Here is a 26,092-nt window from a genome sequence, read left to right on the forward strand (position 1 = left end):
TATCTGTTCTGACTGTGATACTGTTCCTTTTAATAATATTTTACTATTTTTTAATTGTGGTCAAACACGAAATTTGCCATCTTAACCATTTTAAGCGTATAGTTCAGTAATGTTAAGTATACACACCCAGTGTTGTTGGACACTTGGATTGCTTCTGCTTTTTGGGTATTATAAATAACACTGCTATGAACAAATGTGTCATCAAGACTGTTTTCAATTCTTTGGATATATAGCCAGAAGTGAAATTGCTACATCATGGGGTAATTCTGTCTTTAATTTTTTGAGGAAGCACTGTATGATATTCCATAGTAACTTTATACTATTTTACATTTCCACCAATACCACACACTGGTTACAGTTTCTCCACTTCCTTGCCAGCACTTGTTATTTTCTATATTTTTATTTTTTGATAATCGCCTTCTGGATGGATGTGAGATAGTATCTCATGGCTTTGACTTGTATTTCCCTATTTGTGACAGTGAGCATCCTTTATTTTCTTTTTGACCATTTATATATCTTCTTTGGAGAAATGTCTATTCAGGTCCTTTGCCCACTTTTTATTTGGGTTGTTTGTAAATATTTTTGTGATGGTTTTATAGGAGTTCTTTATATATTCTGAATATTAATATTAAACCTTTTTGGATGTGTCATTTCCGATACTGTCTCCCATTTTGGTGATTGTCTTTTTTTGATACTGTTTGAGCTCAAGCACTAATCCAAAAGAAATTTCATTTCATAGTGAGCTTACTTTGGGATGAGACCCATAGGAAAGAAGGCTCGACCAGTGTAACTTAACGCTGTCATGTTCCTTTGGGAATAAAAAACACTGTCCTGGAGCAGTTTTAGGCCAGATTTAATTTGAAATATTTGCCTTGGTCATGTACCAAGGGAGATTTATTTATGGACGTAATGTTTAAATATTATTTGAGTTTTACTTCCCAGAGTCAGAATTTATGATAAGCAAGACAGAAAGACAACTACATAATGAGAAATTATAGGATATCATATATTTTTTTCCTAAAATTATTTTACACTTGTAAAATAGTATTATTCTGCTGTTTGATTATTATTATTTCTAGCAATACTTTAAAGTTCATGCTATAGGTAATATGATTCTTTTTTTATTCTTTTCCAGTTTAAGCCCCTCTGGGGTTAACAATAAACTGCTTTCATTTTCTTTATTTTTCTCAGATAAATTTTAGATTTTTTTCCTTAATATATATTCCAGCCCTTATGTAAGAGGAAATCACAAATTCATTTCCTGATTTATAAGCATCTTTATAATATACTTCTTATATTTTAAGGAAAAAATCTGTTTATCCTTCTGTTACTAGGAACATATCAACTCTCAGTTCAGAATTGATTTTTGCAAATCCAAGTAACATTCTTCTACTCTCTTACTCTAGTCATTCCCTGGCAATTTAGTAATGGAAAGAATAAATATTTTCCTCTGAAGAGAACTTAATCTATCTTAATTTGAAGCTTAATAGCAATGCTGCTGCTGCTAAGTCACTTCAGTCGTGTCCGACTCTGTGTGACCCCATAGACGGAAGCCCACCAGGCTCTCCCGTCCCTGGGATTCTCCAGGCAAGAACACTGGAGTGGGTTGCCATTTCCTTCTCCAATGTGTGAAAGTGGAAAGTGAAAAGTGAAAGTGAAGTCGCTCAGTTGTGTCCGACCCTTAGCGACCCCACGGACTGCAGCCTACCAGGCTCCTCCATCCATGGGATTTTCTAGGCAAGAGTACTGGAGTGGCTTGCCATTGCCTTCTCCGTTATTACCTAATAATAGGTATTAACAGCAATACCTATTATTAATAACTTTAATGAAGTTCATTGGGAAAAATAAGCCAATATTTCAGTGAAACAACTGAAAATGTTTCTTTAGGTAATATTATTTTTAACCTTTTACTTTGAAAAATATAGGGGAAAAGTTACAAAAATAGTATGCTCCCTTCATCTGGATTCCCTTAACAGTTACTTTGTCACCTACAGAGAAAGTGACAAAAAAGCATTCCTGTGTGTTTCTGTAACTGTATTTATAACATCAAGAAGTGGAGATAATGCCTATTCAAAGAAATGTTCTGACTCTTGAAAAAAATATGTGAGAATATTTTACTATGTAATATTCACTCTTTCAGTACTGACACATCACTCAAAGATATCTGAAGGAAGATAATGCACATTTTTAAAAAGCATATAAAGAGAAGTAACAGGTTTTATTGAGTTGAATTTCCCACCAAATTTCTAAAATCCTGTTTTTATGAAAATCTAGAGAGTTTATTATTACCAAAAGAGAATTGATCACATATATTATTTCACATCTAAACTGAACTCCCAGCATAATAAATTAGAGATAAATTCATAATTTAATATAATTTATCCTGTCTTAGGCACATATATCTGTAATAGGTAGGTTTCCCAGATGGCTCGGTGGTAAGAATTCACCTGCCAATGCAGGAGATGTGGGTTTGATCCTTGGGTCCAGAAGATCCCCTGGAGGAGGAAATGGCAACCCATTCCAGTATTCTTTCCTGGAAAATCATACAGTCAATGGGGTCATAAAGAGTTGAACATAAATGAATTCATATCAAGTTGATACAGCAGTTTATAGAAATTCGAGAGTTTCAGTGAAGTCTTAGAGTTAAGAAAAAACTTACATAAAGTATAAAATCTCAGGCAGGATACACATATATGCTACTAAGGAAAATAGTGTTTATCAGGTAAGCAAGGAATATATTCTTCAGTCAAATTCATAAGGTACTACACATTAATGAAAGATTATTTCCCCTTTATTACTTAGTTTAAGAAAAAATTGCAAGAGAGTTTATTCTCTTTGGGAGAAGGAAATGGCAGCCCACTCAGTATTCTTGCCTGGAAAATCCAATGGACAGAGGAGCCTGATAGGCTACAGTCCATGGGGTCGCAAAGAGTCCAACATGACTGCGTGACTTCACTTTCTTTCACTTTCACTTTTATTCTCTTTGACCTCTTTCCCAAAGCATACATCATTTTATTTCTTAAACAGTGTAATTATCCAGTTTATTTTTAAGATAAAGGGGACTCCCTTTCAGTTCATTCACCAGAGTTTGGCATAGTTCAGTTTTTTGCATAATTGTGTTTGGTGTCATTGGAGAGAGGCATGCCAAAAGGATGGACCCTGGAATCTGAGTTCCTTGGTTTGAATATAGCACTCTGCCATTCATCTTGGGTGCCTCAGGTTCTTCATCTGTGACATGTGTATAATGATAACTCCAGGAGGTGGTGACAGACAGGGAGGCCTGGCGTGCTGTGATTCATGGGGTTGCAAAGAGTCGGACACGACTGAGCGACTGAACTGAACTGAACAAGCGTTAAATAAGCTAATGCATAAAAGAGCACAGAATGCTTTTTATCAAAAGCTTAATAAGTATTCATTGTTGTTGTCTAAACACTTAAAAAAAATTCTAAGTATTTATACAACAGTCACTCATTACTTTCTTGAGTACCTACCATTTGTGGGTACTGTACTAAAAATAAAGAAAATATATCCCCTAACTAAAGAGTTCATGTTTTAGTAAGGAAGATAAATATCAGACAAATAATTACAATATAGTAAGTGCCATGAAATTAAAAGACGCTTACTCCTTAGAAGGAAAGTTTTGACCAACCTAAAAAAATCCCTTATGATTATACAGTGGAAGTGAGAAAGAGATTTAAGGGACTAGATCTGATAGATAGAGTGCCTGATGAACTCTGGACGGAGGTTCGTGACATTGTACAGGAGACAGGGACCAAGACCATCCCCATGGAAAAGAAATGCAAAAAAGCAAAATGGCTGTCTGAGGAGGCCTTACAAATAGCTGGGAAAAGAAGAGAAGTGAAAAGCAAAGGAGAAAAGGAAAGATATAAGCATCTGAATGCAGAGTTCCAAAGAATAGCAAGGAGAGATAAGAAAGCCTTCCTCAGAGATCAATGCAAAGAAATAGAGAAAAACAACAGAATAGGAAAAACGAGATCTCTTCAAGAAAATTAGAGATTCCAAGGGAACATTTCATGCAAAGATGGGCTCGATAAAGGACAGAAATGGTATGGACCTAACAGAAGCAGAAGATATTAAGAAGAGGTGGCAAGAATACACAGAAGAACTATACAAAAAAGATCTTCATGACCAAGATAGTCACGATAACGTGATCACTGACCTAGAGCCAGACATCTTGGAATGTGAAGTCAAGTGGGCCTTAGAAAACATCACTACGAACAAAGCTAGTGGAGGTGATGAAATTCCAGTTGATCTATTTCAAATCTTGGAAGATGATGCTGTGAAAGTGCTGCACTCAATATACCAGCAAATTTGGAAAACTCACAGGACTGGAAAAGGTCAGTCTTCATTCCAATCCCAAAGAAAGGCAATGCCAAAGAATGCTAAAGAATGTTCAAACTACCGCACAATTGCACTCATCTCACACGCTAGTAAAGTCCTGCTCAAAATTCTCCAAGCCAAGCTTCAGCAATATGTGAACCGTGAACTTCCAGATGTTCAAGCAGGTTTTAGAAAAGGCAGAGGAACCAGAGATCAAATTGCCAACATCCTCTGGATCATGGAGAAAGCAAGAGAGTTCCAGAAAAACATCTATTTCTGCTTCATTGACTATGCCAAAGCCTTTGACTGTGTGGATCACAATAAACTGGAAAATTCTGAAAGAGATGGGAATACCAGACCACCTGACCTGCCTCTTGAGAAACCTGTATGTAGGTCAGGAAGCAACAGTCAGAACTGTACATGGAACAACAGACTGGTTCCAAATAGGAAAAGGAGTACATCAAGGCTGTATATGGTCACCTTGCTTATTTAACTTATATGCAGAGTACATCATGAGGAACGCTGGACTGAAAGAAGCACACGCTGGAATAAAGATTGCCGGGAGAAATATCAATAACCTCAGATATGCAGATGACACTACCCTTATGGCAGAAAGTGAAGAGGAACTAAAAGCCTCTTGATGAAAGTGAAAGAGGAGAGTGAAAAGGTTGGCTTGAAGCTCAACATTCAGAAAACAAAGATCATGGCATTTAGTCCCATCACTTCATGGGCAATAGATGGAAAAACAGTGGAAACAGTGTCAGATTTTATTTTTTGGGGCTCCAAAATCACTGCGTATGCTGATTGCAGCCATGAAATTAAAAGACGCTTACTCCTTGGAAGGAAAGTTATGACCAACCTAGATAGTATGTTAAAAAGCAGAGACATTACTTTGCCAACCAAGGTCCGTCTAGTCAAGGCTATGGTTTTTCCCGTGGTCATGTATGGGTGTGAGAGTTCGACTGTGAAGAAAGCTGATTGCCGAAGAATTGATGCTTTTGAACTGTGGTGCTGGAGAAGACTCTTGAGAGTCCCTGGACTGCAAGGAGATCCAACCAGTCCATTCTAAAGGAGATCAATCCTGGGTGTTCATTGGAAGGACTGATGCTAAAGCTGAAACTGCAATACTTTGGCCACCTCATGTGACAAGTTGACTCACTGGAAAAGACTCTGATGCTGGGAAAGGTTGGGGGCGGGAGGAGAAGGGGACGACAGAGGATGAGATGGCTGGATGGCATTACCGACTCGATGGACGTGAGTTTGAGTGAACTCCTGGAGTTGGTGATGGACAGGGAGGCCTGGCGTGCTGTGATTCATGAGGTCGCAAAGAGTCAGACACAACTGAGCAACTGAACTGAACTGAACTGAAGTGCCTAATAGAAGTAATTCTATGGGCTAGTGAGGCAGGAGTTACCAACTCTGTCTAGGAAAGTTAGAAAAATGTATGTGAGTGTTGGGTATGCTGGAATTTATCCTCCTGTTCTGGTATGTTGGTGTTATTAAATTGAGGGAGCCATAAAAGACAAATCATGAGGGACTATTACAGATTAAAAGAGATAATAGAAACATGCCAACTAAGTACATACTGATTGGATCCTGTATTGGGGTGGGGTGGGGGTCGGTGAGATTGCCCTAAGAACAGGATTGGGACATTAAACAAAAGTTTCCTGAAGTTATCACTATACTGTAAAAGAATTTTTGTTCTAGGACACACTGCTGAAATATCAAAGTAATAAGGGGAATGACACTGTTTGAGAATAGTTTGTGATGTATTTGAGTTTCCCTGATGTTCCAGAAACAATCTCAGAGCCATTTAGCAATGGCCGGAGACCTGGGTTTGATCCCTGGGTTGGGAAGATCCCCTGGAGGAGGGCATGGCCTCTCACTCCAGTATTCTTGCCTGGAGAATCCCCATAGACAGAGGAGCCTGGCAGGCTACAGTCCATGGGGTCACAAGGAGTCAGATACAACTGAGCAACCAAGCACAGCAAGCACAGCACCTTCCTCAACAAGGAACTGAGAGAATTGTATCAGACTACTCTCAGATAGTTCAGGGGGAGAATGCCACATACACTCACACACAGAATGGTGTAGCCTTTGTGGTGGTAGTAGTAGTAGTGTTAGTCGCTCAGTCATGTCTGACTGTTTTGTGACCCCATGAACTGTAGCCTGCCAGGCTCCTCTGTCCATGGGATTCTCCAGGCAAGAATACTGGAGTGGGTTTATATGATCTTCTCCAGGGGATCTTCCCCACCCAGGGATCGAACCCAGGTCTCTGGCATATGTAGTCAGATTCTTGTAAGTGTTAAAAACTGGTGACTCCGAGTAACAAGAGTTGTTTACATTATTTTTATAACTTTTCTACAAATTTGATGTTATTTCAAGGAAAAAATTCAAGGGGGAGGTGAAAGGAAAGAACTTCCTAAGGAGGAGGCATTTGAACTGTATTGTAGAGGCTAGATTCACCAGGTGGATAAAGAGAAGCAGAGACAGATGTGTAGAAAACACTATCAATGTGAAAGAGCGTGACTTACATGCAAGGTAATTCAGTATGGTAATTTCTGCATTGTGGTAAGAATACATTCTCTCAAATATCTATAGAGAATTGGCTTGGGTTTTCATTAATCTGATGTTTATTGAATCTTGCTGCCAAAATTCAAGAAATGTTTATTTAATTTAGCAAATTGTTGGACTGTGTTTATGCCAAAGAAAGCCATTGTTTTGTATACTTATATCACTGGGAAATCCTATGCTTTAAACATCCTTAAGTTTTATTTCTCTCTGATAGCCTGAAATTATTCATGGATATGTAGAAATGATAAGGCCACTTGCGTGGAAGAGTTTGAGCAACCTTAAGATGAAATTTGCAGTAGAAATTTAGTATCCTCATACCCCTAAATTGAAAAGCAGTTCTCATTTTGGTAGAACCTCATTATTAGTGATAATTTGGAAATTGGACCAACAGAAGCAGTAAGAATAAAAAACCTGTAATTAAGCATTTTGTATCATCAGTGTCTATCAGTTCAGTTCAGTCGCTCAGTCGTGTCCGACTCTCTGCGACCCCATGAATCACAGCACGCCAGGCCTTCCTGTCCATCACCAACTCCCAGAGTTCACTCAAACTTATGTCCATCGAGTCGGTGATGCCATCCAGCCATATCATTCTCTGTCGTCCCCGTCTCCTCCCGCCCCCAATCCCTCCCAGCATCAGAGTCTTTTCCAGTGAGTCAACTCGTCGCATGAGGTGGCCAAAGTATTGGAGTTTCAGCTTTCGCATCAGTCCTTCCAATGAACACCCTGGGTTGATCTCCTTTAGAATGGACTGGTTGGATCTCCTTGCAGTCCAAGGGATTCTCAAGAGTCTCTCCAGCACCACAGTTCAAAAGCATCAATTCTTCGGCGATCAGCTTTCTTCACAGTCCAACTCTCACATCCATACATGACCACGGGAAAAACCATAACCTTGACTAGACAGACCTTGGTTGGCAAAGTAATGTCTCTGCATTTTAATATGCTATCTAGGTTGATCATAACTTTCCTTCCAAGGAGTGTCTATATTAGGGAAATATTTTAGAGTGGAGCTGAAAAGAATCTTTTTGTAAGAAGCTTTCAAACAGCAAAATGAAGTGATTTGGTAGTAATTTTTATCTTTAGAAGTCAGAGTGATCGAGCGCTAATCACTTTTTAAACCTGTGGGTTTTTTTTTTTTTTAACTTTTTCCCTTCATCTTTTCAATTTATTTCTTAAATCTGGAGATGATGATAGTCACTTAAATTATTTATATTGCAAATCTTTGATAGCAAGACTTCTATATATATCTTGAAAAATGTCTAATGGGTCTGTGCTCCATATAGAGAATAATTTCTAGATGTATATGTGAAAGGTAATGGACCCAGTACTTAAACAGCATCCATTCAGTTCCTTGCTGAGGAAGAAGAGCCATTGCTGAATGGTTTTCAGATTGTTCTTGGAGTATAAGGAAAATTTATCACAAAATTTCTAGTGAGGTAGTTTAAGATCATGAAATAGACTTAAACTTGAAACAATTTTTCTGAAGCGATTTTAATTTTTCCATATTCTCATATAAATGTGTATTTATATCTACATAATCTCTGTATAATGCTCCTCTTGGAGTTTTTCTATCAAAGCACTGAAGCATCATCCAGTCTGAATTATTTATTATAAGGTGAATTTTCTTCCATTTAGAGACTGAGCTATAAGAGAAGTTTTTGTTTAAATGAAATAAAGCCAGAGTTGTTAAGATTAATAATGTAATTTGTTATTATAAATGTCATTTCTAAGGATTAGTAAGATAGGATATTAATTTTCATGGATTCTTCATGTTTACTAGAATAGTTGAATTTTATGTTGTAAAAAATGTCAGTTGAATCTTTTTGTGATGCTGTTTGCAGAAAAGTTTATGAAAGATTGAATTGCTAAAATTAGCATACTTGATTTTATTGTGTAACAAAAATACACAAGCTCTTAGAAATCTCTAAAAGTTAAAAATTTAATCGTTAGAGAATGTGAAATAGGATGTGTTTATCTTTTCTCTATTCATAGTTACAAATAAAAGTAACTTGTAAACTTCATGTTTTACGTATTTTAACTATTTTTATATTTAAATACCTGGAAATTTACTTTTTGTTTTTTATGATTGCAGTGGTTATAGTACTTTATATCTGTATTGTATTTGCATATATAGAAAGAGGGCTGTTTTGAAGGATCAGGAGATATGCTTAATTATATAAAATTATAGTTGTTTTTATTAAGTATACCTAAAATTCTTTTAGAGTTCATAATATTTGTTGCTGCTTCCTCTAAGTATGAGAAAGGGAAAGAATTGAACAGTGCAGGTTTAATTTTTCTGTGTGGTTTTTCTTAGCAATTGAAAACATGTAGTGAAGAGCATGAAGACAGAGAATGTTTGAACCAAGCTATTACTGCTCTCATGAATCTTCAGGGTAGTATGGACCGAATTTACAAGCAGTATTCACCTAGACGCCGACCTGGGTAATTCCACTGTTGAAAATATGAATGGTTATGCAGTATTTCCCTTACATCTGATGTCTGGTTTTCTAAAGTGTTCCTTACAGTAATAGTTGCATTCTTGAAAGTTATGTTTTTGTTTTACATCTTTCTTTTGCCCTTTAGCCTTTTAAAATTGGTGTTGTCATATTGTTAAGATATATTTAATAAAGCTTTTAAAAGATATATTTAATAGCTTTTATATCATTTATATAAGAAATTTAGTATATTTTCATTTTAATTCTTAGGACCTCAGGAATCATGTCAGGTCTCTACTGTTTCTCTTTCTGAATAATGAAATTGAAGCATGTATTCTTTAATGGCAAAGTTAAGAGAAAGTAAATGCTGTGTGCAAAATTTAGTGTTTAGTTATTTAATATTTTTGTCACTTGATTTAGAAGTTTATACTTCAGGCAATTAAGGCTGCTTAGCCGTTGAGTAAGCTAAATTTATCTTGTTTTTTGTGCTTTTTAGGGATCCTGTTTGCCCTTTCTATAATCGTCAATTAAGAAGCAAGCACCTGGCTATTAAAAAGATGAATGAAATTCAGAAAAACATAGATGGATGGGAAGGAAAAGATATTGGACAGTGTTGTAATGAATTTATTATGGAAGGCCCATTGACAAGAATTGGTGCTAAACATGAACGGCATATTTTTCTCTTTGATGGCTTAATGATTAGCTGTAAACCCAATCACAGCCAGTCACGACTTCCAGGATGCAGTAGTGCAGAATACAGATTAAAAGAAAAATTTGTCATGAGGAAAATACAAATATGTGATAAAGAAGATACTTGTGAGTGCAAACATGCTTTTGAATTAGTATCCAAAGATGAAAACAGCATAATATATGCTGCTAAATCTGCTGAAGAGAAAAATAATTGGATGGCAGCACTTATTTCCCTTCAGTATCGTAGCACTCTTGATCGAATGCTAGATTCAGTATTATTGAAGGAAGAAAATGAACAACCATTAAGATTACCAAGTCCTGAAGTGTATCGTTTTGTGGTAAAAGACTCTGAAGAAAACATTGTTTTTGAAGACAACTTGCAGAGTAGAAGTGGAATCCCCATTATTAAAGGAGGAACTGTGGTGAAATTAATTGAAAGGCTAACATATCATATGTATGCAGGTATGTGAAGCTCTTTACAAGTGGTTATATAGGGCAGAGGATCCAAAACCTTTTTAAGATTGTTCAGAAACACTTCGGGCCTAGGAAGAAAATGGACTGCCTCTAAAATTTAAAAGGAATACTGCAGAATCAATAGGAAGAAATACCTAATTAAATGTCTGTATAGTGTTAACTTCATTTATAAATATTCATCAAAATTGTATGTTCATGAATCTTGAATATGAAAACATCCCTTTATCAAGAAGCAGTCCTTTATCAAGAGATACCACAATTGGCAGGAAAAGCAACAGTGGGAGGAACCAGAAAATAAAGAAGAAGGAAGGCCTCCAAAATATGCTTTGAATTAATTAAACTGAGTAAATTGAATATGCAACCTGTTCTGTGCTCTGCCTTTTCAGATCCCAATTTTGTGCGTACTTTTCTTACTACATATCGTTCATTTTGTAAACCACAGGAATTACTAAGCTTACTGATTGAACGGTAAGAAAAATATTTATTTCACTTATGTTTGCATTTTTTAAAAAGTTAACTTTTTTACTTTGCAAAGTGCTAGGTACCTAGTATATACTCAGGTAGTTTTTGAACATAATTTATTCAACATTAAATTTACAGTATTATTATTCTTTTCAAGAAGCATACTTACTGAAATCCCTGTTTATAACAGATCTTTTCAGATCCTCGCAAAATTTATAGTGGCGATCAGAAAGACTCATTTTTATAGGATAAAAAATATGAATTTTAATGAAATGTTTTCTATGCAATAAAACAATACTTCCTTGAAAGAAGCTTTTCACTTTTAAAACAAACTTTTTATTGTGAAAAATTTCAAAACATATGCAAGAGAAAATATATTCTGTTAATAAACTCCATTTATCAATCCTCCATCTTCAATAATTATCTCCTTGTATTTCATCTGCTTCCCTGCTGATTTGAACACCCTAGTCCCAGGATTATTTTGAAGTAAATCCTTTGCAACATATTTGTCTGTATTATTTCCATTAGTATTTCTAAAAGATAAGTATTCTTATTAAAAGCATAATCACAATATCATTATTAGACCTAAAAAATTAAGATTTCCTTTAATGAGTAATTTTTAAAAATTAAGTTTTAAATTGACTTTTTCTTTTTTACTGAGTATGTTAGTGGTACTTTAAATGCTTTATAGGTAAACTATAGTATTTGGGCTTCAACATAATTTTGTTTTATATTTTAAAACTTTACCAGATTTTTATCTGGACTTCTATCTTTATGTTATTCCATGAAGCTAACTATACCAGACTGTCAGTATAATGTGCTATGAAGATTTACTTCATTGCCTTTTCGTCTTCAAAATAAGGAATGCACATATATTATATATATACATACTTATTTATTGATTGTTATTTGTGTGAAAGTGTTAGTTACTCAGTTGTGTTCGACTCTTTGTGACCCCACGGACTGCAGCCCACCAGGCTCCTCTGTCCATGGAATTCTCCAGGCAAGAATATTGGAGTGGGTTCCCATTACCTTCTCCAGAGTATCTTCCTGACCCAGAGATCAAACCCCGGCCTCCTGCATTGCAGGCTGATCCACCACTGTCTGAGCCACCAGGGAAGCCCCATTATTATATTTTAGCTACATTTTCTATGGCTGGGGAAGGTTTTTTTTTTTAACTTTGATTTTTTTTATCCACTTCGTTATGTTTTTTAAATACTATTTAAAATTCAGTGTGGGACTTCCTTTGGATTAATATTCATTTATTTAAGGAAACTTACATTTACTTCCATTTTAATAAAATAAATATTAAAGACAGGATTCGATAAGGTATCTCTGTTATGTTTTTAAAGAGGTCATACTCTATTGATTGTTTTCTTGGATCTTTTCCATTGACCTTTTCTACATTGGTCAGTGCTAGTTATTAAACTTTTGATAAAAGTAAGAATATAAGTATTCAGTACTATATAGCTAAAAGGCAGTTTTTTGTAGTATGTAGTACTTTAAGAGAAGTTTGTCAGTTTTACTTTTCACGTAAATGGTAGGAAAGAAGTTTGCTTATTAGTTAAAGTATCTTTCCTGCTGTATTTGAAATCCTCATTTCTGTATGAACAACAAAAAATTTCTCTCATTTTGCTTTTCTTCTTAGATTTGAAATTCCAGAGCCAGAACCTACTGAAGCAGATAAATTGGCGTTAGAAAAAGGCGAGCAGCCCATCAGTACAGACCTTAAAAGGTTTCGCAAGGAATACGTCCAACCAGTACAACTTAGGTTTGGCCTGAATATTGTATTTTTTATGTCATTCAATTTTCAGTATATAGTTAGCACAAAAATTTTTGCCTCTTAATTCAGATGTAGGTTATTATTATTAATTGTATAGCAGTTAAACTTTCATGTTCTTCCTATGTGAAGCTACTCTAATTCCCTAAAGAAATTTAATTATTAAAATATACTGTGTTATATGCATCAGATATCTTTCACAGGCAATATGTTATGGCTTACAGGCTAGGGTACCTAATAAGTAAAAATATTTTAATTTTATATGAATTTTGCCTACTGTCAGTCCTCTCTACCCTTTTGATTTCGTTTTTGTCTCAGTGTGATCGTTTAGTAATCCTGGACTTTTTTCTGTTTATATTATTTATGAAAGTTCTAGTTCTTTCCCCACTCTTTCCCCACAAGATATATCGATATATGTTACTTATCTAAACAATGTCATTTCAGTAATTGTTTTTTTCATGACTTAAAAATTTATTGAAGTATAGTTGATTTATAATCTTGTGTTTCAGGTGTACAGCAGAGTGATTCAGTTTTATATATACTTTTTATCTTTTTTAGATTGTTTTCCATTATAGGTTATTACAAGATAATGAGCATAGTTCCCAGTGCTATACAGTTGGTCCTTGTTGGTTATCTATGTAGTAATTTCTAAAAATGTATTCAGTAATAGCATCTGCCAGTTGTTAACGTTACTCTGTGTGCCTAAGTGCTTTATCTTTTTTATTTTGTCCTCACAGTTACTATTTTCACTTTGTTTAGAAGAAAATTGAAAGTTAACAGAATAAAGTAATTTGAGATAGGTCATATAAAGAGTGACAGGACAGGGTTCAAACTACCTAAGCCAGTGCTTGTTTGTTTGTTTCAGTGTTCAATGAGCACTGAAAATTGAAAGCTCCTTTGATTAGGCTATTTATAGTGCAAGTAAAAATCAAAACTTTTACCTAACCTTTTCCATGGAAAAACTGAGATATCTTATTAGTTATATATTATTAAATATTTCTCCTGTAAATGTTAAGGTTCCTTGATTAATGTTAACCAGTAAACTGAAATTTTAAAACAGAGTGTATTAAATGTTTATTTTCAATAATAATTGCCACAAATAAATGCAGTTTTAGAGGAATGATGATGCTTCCAACTATATATCTCTTAGCCAAAACTTTTAGTATGTCATTCTTTGTGTAAGAAGATAATGCCTTAAGCCACTGAGCTAACCAGGCTCTTAAGGTTGTTTTATTACAGATAGCATTAGAAATTTAGAGTATTTTCTTAGTCTGGGGAAAAAACTATTGCCTGATAATTAGTGGGTGGTTGTGGAGGGTATAGGTGGGAAGATAACCTAGAAATAGTCATTCATGGAAATAATGAAGGAAAAATGCTAATGAAATTAATATATACTAACTGTATCTTTGTGATAGAGAATGGAATGTTATATTTGTGTCGATTGTTTACGTCTCTATTTGCAAGGTGTAAGTAATTATTTTTGAGGTACTGTAAAACAAAATGGGCTTCCCAGGTGGTGCTTAGTGGTAAAGAACCCGCCTGCCAGTGCAGGTAGATGTAAGAGACTTGGGTTCGATCCCTGGGTTGGGAAGATCTCCTGGAGGAGAGCATGGCAACTCACTCCAGTACTCTTGTCTAGAGAATCCCATGGACAGAGGAGCCTGGCAGGGTGCAGTCCATAGGGCTGCACAGAGTTGGACACGACTGAAGCGACTAAGCAGCAGCAGCATAAAACAAAATAGCTCTGTCAGAAATACTTTTGTCTTTTGAAATAAAACAATGTGAGCCTACCTATAAATACAGATAATTTGATGATAGCACTTGCATTTAGAACCAAATACACTAAATCTTAGTTGGTTTTCAAATTTTAGATCTTTCAAATAAATCCTTTTACAGTTGAAGAACTTAAAAGTAGCTTTTGTAATTATAGAGAATAAGTTTTCTCCATATGAAAAAAGAAAAAGTACTTTTCCATGCTTATAAAGTTAGAAACTCTTGGGTTTTATATTGGCCCTAGTGTATAAAAGTATCACCATGGCATTAGAGAAGTGAAAGAAGTATAATTGAATGCTTGGGTTTTACTAAAATGTGTTTCTTTTCATTTTGTCAGGATCTTAAATGTGTTTCGGCACTGGGTTGAACACCATTTTTATGACTTTGAAAGAGACTTGGAGCTGCTTGAAAGACTAGAATCCTTCATTTCAAGTGTAAGAGGTATATTATTTAAAGATTTGATTGACTCTTCTGTTGCTTATGAGGTTTTGGTGTTTTTTTTTTTAATTTATGTGACTGTCAATTTAAGAAGCTAAACTATTTTTTCATTTTAAAAAAGTAGAAGTAAGATTTGGAATAATTTTTATAGACTTTAAGGCTCTCACATATGTTTAGAACCACCTGAAGTGTTAAAGGTTTTTAGGAGGATCTTTTTTTTAAAGAAGTCAAAAGTCCTCTTTAGTAAATTTAAAACTTTATCTCATCTCATGGCTGCCACTCCTTTAACTAATTAAATATTTGTGTAATTTTACCTGTTTTCCTTTATCTTATTCTTCAGTTTTGAATGGTTAACACCTGTCGTGTCCAACTCTTGCGACCCCATGGACTAGCCTGCAAGACTCCTCTATCCATGGGATTCTCCAGGCAAGAGTACTGGAGTGGGTTACCATTTCCTTCTCCAGGGGATCTTCCCAACCCAGAAATCAAAGCCAGGTCTCATGCATTGCAGGCATATATATTCTTTACCAACTGAGCCATGAGGGAAGCCCTAACAGCTTCTTCGGTTCAGTTCAGTCGCTCAGTCGTGTCCGACTCTTTGCGACCCCATGAATCACAGCACGCCAGGCCTCCCTGTCCATCACCAACTCCCGGAGTTCACTCAAACTCATGTCCATCGAGTCGGTGATGCCGTTCAGCCATATCATTCTTTGTCGTCTCCTTCTCCTCCCGCCCCCAATCCCTCCCAGCATCAGTCTTTTCTAGTGAGTCAGCTCTTCACATGAGGTGGCCAAAGTATTGGAGTTTCAGCTTCAGCATCAGTCCTTCCAGTGAACACCCAGGACTGATCTCCTTTAAAATGGACTGGTTGGATCTCCTTGCAGTCCAAGGGACTCTCACTAGTCTTCTCCAGCACCACAGTTCAAAAGCATCAGTTCTTCGGCGATCAGCCTTCTTCATAGTCCAACTCTCAGATCCATACATGACCACTGGAAAAACCATAGCCTTGACTAGACGGACCTTTGTTGGCAAAGTAATGTCTCTGCTTTATAATGTGCTATCCAGCTTGGTCATAACTTTCCTTGCAGGGAGTAAGCGTCTTTTAATTTCATGGCTGCAGTCAGCATCCACAGTCATTTTGGAGCCCAAAAATATAAAGTCTGACTGTTTCCACTATTTCCCCATCTATTTCCCATGAAGTGATGGGACCAGATGCCATGATCTGAGTTTTCTGAATGTTGAGCTTCAAGCCAACAGCTTCTTAAATAATATCTATTTCCCCTGGAAAAGTTTTTGGTATATTTTGACACCTGAAAGATAGGGGTTTCCTACCTGAAGTTGCAGAGCACAGTCCATAAAATGAAACTAGGCAGTGAGCATCAAACAAATGTATGTACCAAAATATGCAACATATCAGATATATGCTGTTGAATCCAGAAAATTCATGTTTTCCCTGATAGTATAAGGCATTAATTTAAAATATTGGAATATTGTAAATTAAATATAGCTTCTTTCATCTCCTACTTTAAGGTGAATTTTACTTAAAATAGAGAATGTGATTCCTTTGTTTCAATTTTGAGATGTTTATGGACTTTATTCCGCATTCAAATGTTCTTTTGATGAATTTGTGGGGGAGAGAGTGGTCTCACCGTCCTATTCCTCTGCCATCTTGTTCCTTCCCCAGGAATTTTGAGATGTTTAAAACACATTTTTATCATGTGTGCTTTATAGTACTAAGTTGATTTTTAATTTAATGTTCTTAATGAAGACACTAGATTTTATTTGCTATAAGAAGCTTCTAAAATACACATATTAGAATAAAACAATTAAATGGTTTTGTTTAAAGGCCTTTCCAATAAAAGTTATTCCTCAAGATAATTCAGTAGTTGATGAGGGAAAGTTTTTTTTTTGGAAGATTATTTTTTATGATTATATTTATTTGTTTTTAATTGATTGATGATTGCATTATAGTATTGGCTTGATCTCTGTCATACATCAACATTAATTAACCATAGGTGTACATATGCCCCCTCCCTCTTTAACCTTCCCATCTCCCTCCCCATCCCACCCCTCTAGGTTACTGCAGAGCCCCAGTTCGGGTTCCCTGAGTCATACAGCAAATTTCCATTGGCTACCTATTTTACATATGTTAGTGTATATGCTTCTATGCTACTATCTCCATTCATCTCACCCTCTCCTTCCACTCCCCTGCTGCCCTTGTCCGTAAGTCTTGTCTCTGTGTCTCCACTGCTGCCCTGCGAATAGGTTGATCATTACTCCCTTTATAGATTCCATATATGTGCATTAATACACAATATTTATTTTTCTCTTTCTGACTTACTTCACTCTATATAATAGGCTCTAGGTTCCTCCACCTCATTAGAACTGACTCAAATTAGTTCATTTTTATGGCTGAGTAGTATTCCACTGTATATATGTACCGTAGCTGCTTTATCCAGTCATCTGTTGACGGACATTTAGGATGCTTTCATGTCTAGCTGTTGTAGAGTGCTGCAGTGAACATTGGGGTGCATGTGTCTTTTTCACTTTTGGTTTCCTCAGGGTGTATGTCTAGAAGTGGTAGTTGCTGGGTCATAAGAGGGAAAGGTTTTGTAGAAGCATTGCAACTAATAAGTGAAGAAGGAATGACAAAATTAGAATATTACCATTTCTCAAACTCACAGTAAAAGACATTTTATGCCTCCTGTCAGAAATATTCTTGCAAGTATGCGTGTTTAAAGTTTGTCCTGGATCAGATCAATCTGTATATGTTGACGTACAGAAAATACAGAGACAGAGAAATAGAGCTGAATACACCACAGAGATTGAATTGGCAAAATTTAGACTTGGGACACACCACAAGTGATTGAATTTCAACAAATAAATTGTCTGAAGAAATGAGAGATAAGAGAGGAACCTGTTGATTAATGGAGTCTTGAGACATACTCACTCAGTGCAGTGTGTACATCTTGTTTGGATCCTGTTTCCTACAAACCAACTGTAGAAAGACAGTTGGTTCCCAGAGACAATCAGGGAAATGTGAATACTAACTAAATATTTGATGCTACTAAGAAGACCACCTCATGCGACGAGTTGACTCACTGGAAAAGAGTCTGATGCTGGGAGGGATTGGGGGTAGGAGGAGACGGGGATGACAGAGAATGAGATGGATGGATGGCATCACCGACTCGATGGACATGAGTTTGAGTGAACTCCAGGGGTTGGTGATGGACAGGGAGGCCTGGCGTGCTGTGATTCATGGGGTCGCAAAGAGTTGGACACGACTGAGCGACTGAACTGAACTGAACTGAAGAAGATATTGTCATTTTTATATGTGATAATGGTATTGTGTTTTTTTTAAAGTCTTAACTTTCAGATACATACTGAAATATGAATGAAATTATATTATATCTTCGATTTGCTTTGAAATAATATATGGAGTAGAGGGAGGACATGAGTGATATTAGATAAAACAGTGGCCGTGAGTTGATAATTGTTGAAAGTAAATGAAAGTTACAGATTATATGAACATTTACAGTTAATGTTTGTCAAGTAAAGGGCTTTTTTTGTTTGTATTCTTTTTCTAGGGAAAGCTATGAAGAAATGGGTAGAGTCAATTGCTAAGATCATCAAAAGGAAAAAACAAGCTCAGGCAAATGGTATAAGCCATAATATTACCTTTGAAAGTCCGCCTCCACCAATTGAATGGCATATCAGCAGACCAGGACAGTTTGAAACATTTGATCTCATGACACTTCATCCAATAGAAATTGCACGTCAGCTGACCCTTTTGGAATCTGATCTCTACAGGTAGACAATTAACATTAATTTGCTGCTGTGTTTTCAAGAACGTTGAACATTTCTATTTTCAGAACTTTCTGAAAATTATTCATGTATACTTAAAAATACCTCTTCTATTCTTATGGGCTAGGAAGAAAGTTCATAGCAATTTTTTAATTATAATCTGTTCTGCAAGTGAAAGTCTTATATAAATTATTGCTCTTTAGGCCTAGATTAGGTACTAGCAATCCTTCCCAAAAGAAGTGGCAAAGAGAAGACTAATGCAATAGAATAAGCAGGCACTTTAGAATGTCACCCAGCTCCTATTCCTGATGCTTTCTTGTATTGCTTTAGTTTAACTTGGTTCAGTTTAAAAAGATAGTCAGTGTAGATGGTAGGCTCTGGGCAGCTCAGTCCACAGACTATTGAGTGAGAGAAACTTTCTTCTTTTTTTTTTCAAATACTCTGTAACAAAAATTTTGACTTGGGACTTGACTGGGTTAGCTTTGCAAGGCAAATGAATAACAATTCTTAGTGGAATAAAGATTTCTTCACTTCTTTTAAGGAGTCTCAAATACTTTAGCTATTTGAAATTAGTATTGACTTTAAGGATTTTTGAAGTAGATGATGAATCATACTTAAAACTTGTAAATCATTTTCTTTTGTTTATAAGGATCGCTAGAAATATGCTTGACTATTTTTATTTGTATCCCATCGTTTGTCTTTTTATATAAAGCAGTTCCTCCCATCATACTGTATCCACACACATCACCCATTTACAACCTAACTTTTTAGTATCATGGCTATGGCATTTCCAGGGTCACTCTCTACTCCAAATCAGACACTTCCCTTTGTCATATTATTTACTTCAAGTTTTATTCCAAAATTACTAACTCATGTATCTCATTCTCTCTTTTCGACTTGCTTTATCAACTTTGTCCGTCAGGTTTGTTTTTTTTTAAACCCCTATCTTTTCCCAGTGCATTAGCTTCTTTCTGTCTTCTCCTCCCTCATAATATAAACTTTCTTCTTTCATTTACATCCCAGGTTCCTGTGAAGAGTAGAGGTCTTGCAAAAAAAAGAGTATAGGCCTTGTAGGTAATCACCACCCACTAACCCATACCACTATGGTTATATCAAAAACATTTCTGCGTTCAGGAGCTGCTTTTGAAATACAAACATCCTTAAGAAATTATCCTAATTAGCAGCCGTTGTTTTTTTAAACTGAGATTACACAGGGAAAAGCAAGAATATATAAAGTTTAATGTTAGTGGAGAGTTTAGAAAGACACCAGATATAAAACTTGCCCTTTAGAACTGGGTTTCTGATGTGCCCTGGTTGTGCTGTTCAGAATTTAGCACATACATCAGAGGTTGTTACCATCTGATTCAGAGTGTCATGATATATTTTAAATAATTTGGAGTTCAAGTGGTTTTTGATTGTATTATAGGATTTTTTTAAGGAAAAAAGTTTTTTAAATTGAAATTATAATTGATACATAGTATTTTATTAGTTTCACATGTACATTATAGTGACTCAATATTTTTGTGGCTGTTTAAAGTTATTATAAAATATTGGCCATATTCCCTGTACTATACAATATATCTTTGCAGCTTGTTTGTTTTCTTCATGGTACTTTGTTACATCTTAATTACCTACCCCAGTTGCTCCTCCCCGCTTCTTCTTCCTTACCTATAACCTCTAGTTTGTTCTCTGTATCTATGAGTCTGTTATCTTCATTTGTTGGTTTTTTTAGATTCCATATATATGTGATAACAGTGTTTTTCTTACTTTGCTTGACTTATTTCATGTCGCATAATGAAAAGAAAAGAAGCGAAAAGCAAAGGAGAAAAGGAAAGATATAAGCATCTGAATGTAGAGTTCCAAAGAATAGCAAAGAGAGATAAGAAAGCCTTCCTCAGCGATCAATGCAAAGAAATAGAGGAAAACAACAGAATAGGAAAAACAAGAGATCTTTTCAAGAAAATTAGAGATTCCAAGGGAACATTTCATGCAAAGATGGGCTCGATAAAGGACAGAAATGGTATGGACCTAACAGAAGCAGAAGATATTAAGAAGAGGTGGCAAGAATACACAGAAGAGCTATACAAAAAAGATCTTCATGACCAAGATAATCACGATGGCGTGATCACTCACCTGGAGCCAGACATCTTGGAATGTGAAGTCAAGTGGGCCTTAGAGAGCATCACTACGAACAAAGCTAGTGGAGGTGATAGAATTCCAATTGAGCTATTTCAAATCCTGAAAGATGATGCTGTGAAAGTGCTGCACTCAATATGCCAGCAAATTTGGAAAACTCAGCAAGGGCCACAGGACTGGAAAAGGTCAGTCTTCATTCCAATCCCAAAGAAAGGCAATGCCAAAGAATGCTCAAACTACTGTACAATTGCACTCATCTCACACGCTAGTAAAGTCATGCTCAAAATTCTCCAAGCCAGGCTTCAGCAGTATGTGAATCGTGAACTTCCAGATGTTCAAGCAGGTTTTAGAAAAGGCAGAGGCACCAGAGATCAAATTGCCAACATCCGCTGGATCATGGAGAAAGCAAGAGAGTTCCAGAAAAACATCTATTTCTGCTTCATTGACTATGCCAAAGCCTTTGACTGTGTGGATCACAATAAACTGTGGAAAATTCTCAAAGAGATGGGAATACCAGACCACCTGACCTGCCTCTTGAGAAACCTGTATGCAGGTCAGGAAGCAACAGTTAGAACTGGACATGGAACAACAGACTGGTTCCAAATAGGAAAAGGAGTACGTCAAGGTTGTATATTGTCACCCTGCTTATTTAACTTATATGCAGAGTACATCATGAGGAACCCTGGGCTGGAAGAAGCACAAGCTGGAATCAAGATTTCCGGGAGAAATATCAATAACCTCAGATATGCAGATGACACCACCCTTATGGCAGAAAGTGAAGAGGAACTCAAAGGCCTCTTGATGAAAGTGAAAGAGGAGAGTGAAAAGGTTGGCTTGCAGCTCAACATTCAGAAAACGAAGATCATGGCATCTGGTCCCATCACTTCATGGGAAATAGATGGGGAAACAGTGTCAGACTTTATTATTTTGGGCTCCAAAATCACTGCGTATGCTGATTGCAGCCATGAAATTAAAAGACGCTTACTCCTTGGAAGGAAAGTTATGACCAGCCTAGATAGCATATTAAAAAGCAGAGACATTACTTTGCCACCCAAGGTCCGTCTAGTCAAGGCTATGGTTTTTCCCGTGGTCATGTATGGATGTGAGAGTTGGACTGTGAAGAAAGCTGATCGCTGAAGAATTAATGGTTTTGAACTATGGTGCTGGAGAAGACTCTTGAGAGTCCCTTGGACTGCAAGGAGATCCAACCAGTCCATTCTAAAGGAGATCAATCCTGGGTGTTTATTTGAAGGATTTATGCTAAAGCTGAAACTCCAATACTTTGGCCACCTCATGCGACGAGTTGACTCGCTGGAAAAGAGTCTGATGCTAGGAGGGATTGGGGGTAGGAGGAGACGGGGACAACAGAGAATGAGATGGCTGGATGGCATCATCAACTCGATGGACCTGAGTTTGAGTGTACTCCGGGAGTTGGTGATGGACAGGGAGGCCTGGCGTGCTGTGGTTCATGGGGTCGCAAAGAGTCGGACACGACTAAGCGACTGAACTGAACTGAATACCCTCTAGGTTCATGGGCACTTAAGTTGTTCCTTTAGTGTGGGATTTGTGATAGGTGGGAATGAAGAGACTTATTACTTAGATAACAAAGCAAATAGTATAAAATTAAATTTTTCCTTACAGTGTTACATGAATGGACATCAGGAATGAAAAAGCACTGAGCTCTTTGTGGACCTACTTTCAAAACATAGAAATTCCTTTGTTAAGTGATATGTGTATTATGGAAGAAAGATACCATATGTAAAATATTGACACTCTGTAAACTAAATTTGTGGTGAAATAATAGAACCAATTAAGAAAATTTATTTCCAAGACTGTTCAGAGTATCCTTTTGTACTCAAATCTACAGAACTTTTTTATTATTATAATAGCCAGGCCTATAGGACAGTGATGACAATGCCATTGGTCAATATTTTAAAAATCATATAATCCTGAATCACTGTATACAGTGATTTTATCTGCTTTTCCAACTGATTGTTTTTTATTTAAAAAATATAGCCGATAATACAGTAAGGGCTCATCAACAACAAAAGCATTACAAATAAAAGTGAAACCCTTTGTGTAATTCTCTCCAATCCCATTCCTCTTCTTTCTCCCAAAGGATAATTGCTATCTTATATTTGAAATTTACTATTCCTATGTGTGTCTTTATAATTTATACACATACAACCATTCATAAACAACACGTAGCATTATTTTACACATTTTAGGTCTGTTTCTACCTGTGTATAATTCTGTAACTTGTTTTTTTACTTAAATCGTTTTTGGCATTTGTTCAAGTTGCTGAGTATCGCTCCAGTCTGCTTATTTTAATTACTGTATTATATTGCATTGTATGAATACTCCACAGTTTATCCATTCTCTCGATGATGAGAATTTAGGTTGTTTGGGATTTTTCACTCTTGCAAATTTTGCTTGACTGAACGTTCTTAGAAATGCTGGATGATCTAGTATGTATATCTTCAGTGTTATGAAATATTGTGAAATTTTTTGAAAAGTGGTTATATCTATTTTTACTTGCACATCAGTGATGGGGAGTTCTCTTTTTTCCACATATTTATCCATTTGGTGTTAAACTTCTTTTAATGTGATAGCAATAAAGTGGGATTTCATTGTGGTTTAATGTTCTTTTCTCTAAGAGTTAAAATATTCTTTAATGTCCATAGCTATTCAGTTCTGTTCCTCTGTAAATTATCTCCTTGTATGTTTGTTCACTTATCTTTTAAACTAGTTATCTCTTTTCTTATTAAACTTTTGGAAGCCTTTAAATAATTTTGATACTGATCCCTTGTAGATTAAGTGCATGGATTTTTGGTTCCACAGGAAAGTTCAACCTTCTGAACTTGTAGGGAGTGTATGGACCAAAGAAGATAAAGAAATAAATTCTCCAAATTTATTAAAAATGATTCGCCACACCACAAATCTCACCCTCTGGTTTGAAAAGTAAGTTTTTACTTACTTTGTATTGTTACTTCTTAATATATTTCTATAGCTGAAAATGTATATCTTTTCTGTATGAAACAAGGCACTTGCTTCTTGCTTTCTAAGCCATGATTTTTTTTTTTTGGTTAGATGCATTGTGGAGGCAGAAAATTTTGAGGAACGAGTGGCAATACTGAGTAGAATTATAGAAATTCTGCAAGTTTTTCAAGATTTGAATAATTTCAATGGTGTATTGGAAATCGTCAGTGCAGTAAATTCAGTATCAGTCTATAGACTAGATCATACCTTTGAGGTAAGTTTTAGGCTTAAATAGTTTATCTTTTGAAAGGAGATAAAATTAATGTGAAGGAGATTACTTCTACCACCAATCTTTTTTGAGTAAATCCTTTATAAATAATCTATCTTACTCCTGAAGCACAGTATCACAATATTAGAAAATACATCAGTATATGCTTATAGTAAGCCTAGAATTCATCAAAGAATATGTGTTTTGTGACTGTTTAATATGCTTACCTAAATGCTTCCCTAGTGGTTCCAATGGTAAGTATTCTGTCTGCAATGCAGGAGACCCAGGTTCAATCCCTGGGTCTAGAAGATCTCCTGGAGAAGGGAATGGCTACCCATTCCAGTATTCTTACCTGGACAATTCCACAGACACAGGAGCCTAGTGGGCTACAGCGCGTGGGGTCACAACCAGCTGGTCTCAACTGAGCGACTAACACTTTTACTTTCAAATGTATGAAGTTCCAAATGTATTTTTTCAGTAGTACATCGACTGATAGTTTCAAATAAATGACTAACATATTTTAAATATAAATACACAAATTACTTTAATCACCGAGAAGGCAATGGCAAGCCACTCCAGTACTATTGCCTAGAAAATCCCATGGATGGAGGAGCCTGGTAGGCTGCAGTCCGTGGGGTCGCTAAGGGTCGGACACGACTGAGCGACTTCACTTTCACTTTTCACTTTCCACTTTCACACATTGGAGAAGGAAATGGCAACCCACTCCGGTGTTCTTGCCTGGAGAATCCCAGGGACGGGGGAGCCTGGTGGGCTTCCGTCTATGGGGTCGCACAGAGTCGGACACGACTGAAGTGACTTAGCAGTATATAGTCAAAGAGTAACATGGAGAGAATGCTTTCTAAAACTTAAATGTTTTTTTAATTATAAAAAATAATTGTGTAAACATGGTGTATGTTTTCATTTTTATCATTAAAAATTTGGAAGATATAGAAAGTATAGAAAATTTAGAGACTCAGCCATGTAAATATATTTGCCTTTGAGAATGTGAACTTTTCCAGTGTTACTAGAAAGTAGGGTTAAACTGCTTTCATGTATGTGTTTTTCTATTTGAGTGTTTTCATGTTATTGATTTGTATGGACGTATTATATATTAAAGATGTTAATATTGCTAAATATTAATCTAAGAGACTAATAACTTCACTTCTCATTTTGTAAACTCTGAAGAAATATATTCATTTTGAGAGGTTAAGCTTTAGTTTCTTAAAATATTAAATGTTCAACAATATTTCTTAAAATAGGTATATGGTATAAGGAATAAAAATACAAAAAAAGCCTGTTTACCTCGCATCCAGTTTAAAAACCTATCCCAATTCCATCTCCTTTGTCCCTTCAGAACCAACTACTGTGCTAAATCTTGTGCTTATCATTCTTTTGCTTTTTTCTATAGTTTTACTATCTGTAGCGGTAAACTTTGTTTTATTTTTCTTGTTTCTTAATTATATGTGAATATAATTCTTCCAAGACTTTTTTCACTCAATATTATTTTCCTAAAAATCATCCATATTGTTTCTTATAATTATCTGTTCTGTTCTGTTCTGTCGCTCAGTCGTGTCCGACTCTTTGCGACCCCATGGACTGTAGCCTACCAGGCTTCTCCGTCCATGGGATTCTCCAGGCAAGAATACTGGAGTGGGTTACCGTTTGCTTCTCCAGGGGATCTTCCCAACCCAGGGATCGAACCCCGGTCTCCCGCATTGGAGGCAGATGCTTTAACCTCTGAGCCACCAGGGAAGCCCTTTCTTATAATTATAGGCCATTCTTTTTTATAGTTGTATCATATTATAGAAATAGATTCAAGGGATTAGATCTGATAGACAGAGTGCCTGAAGAACTATGGACGGAGGTTTGTGACATTATACAGGAGGTGGCAATCAGAAACATCCCCAAGAGAAAGAAATGCAAAAAGGCAAAATGGTTATC

General features: G+C 36.1%; 1 protein-coding gene across 1 annotated transcript in view; it reads left to right on the plus strand.

Annotated features, from left to right (window-relative positions):
- Positions 1-26,092, plus strand: part of SOS2 (SOS Ras/Rho guanine nucleotide exchange factor 2) — a 103,277-nt gene that overhangs the window by 54,644 nt on the left and 22,541 nt on the right. Inside the window, exons 9-16 of the mRNA XM_055436064.2 lie at positions 9,227-9,354; positions 9,844-10,499; positions 10,898-10,979; positions 12,622-12,744; positions 14,864-14,967; positions 18,552-18,774; positions 23,746-23,865; positions 23,995-24,157. Coding sequence (XP_055292039.1) covers positions 9,227-9,354; positions 9,844-10,499; positions 10,898-10,979; positions 12,622-12,744; positions 14,864-14,967; positions 18,552-18,774; positions 23,746-23,865; positions 23,995-24,157 — 1,599 coding nt within the window. The remainder of the gene's footprint in view (positions 1-9,226; positions 9,355-9,843; positions 10,500-10,897; positions 10,980-12,621; positions 12,745-14,863; positions 14,968-18,551; positions 18,775-23,745; positions 23,866-23,994; positions 24,158-26,092) is intronic.

The sequence above is a fragment of the Moschus berezovskii genome, chromosome 9 (assembly GCF_049115385.1).
Source record: "Moschus berezovskii isolate FMDL1 chromosome 9, NW_MosBer_1.0, whole genome shotgun sequence".
NCBI lineage: Eukaryota > Metazoa > Chordata > Mammalia > Artiodactyla > Moschidae > Moschus > Moschus berezovskii.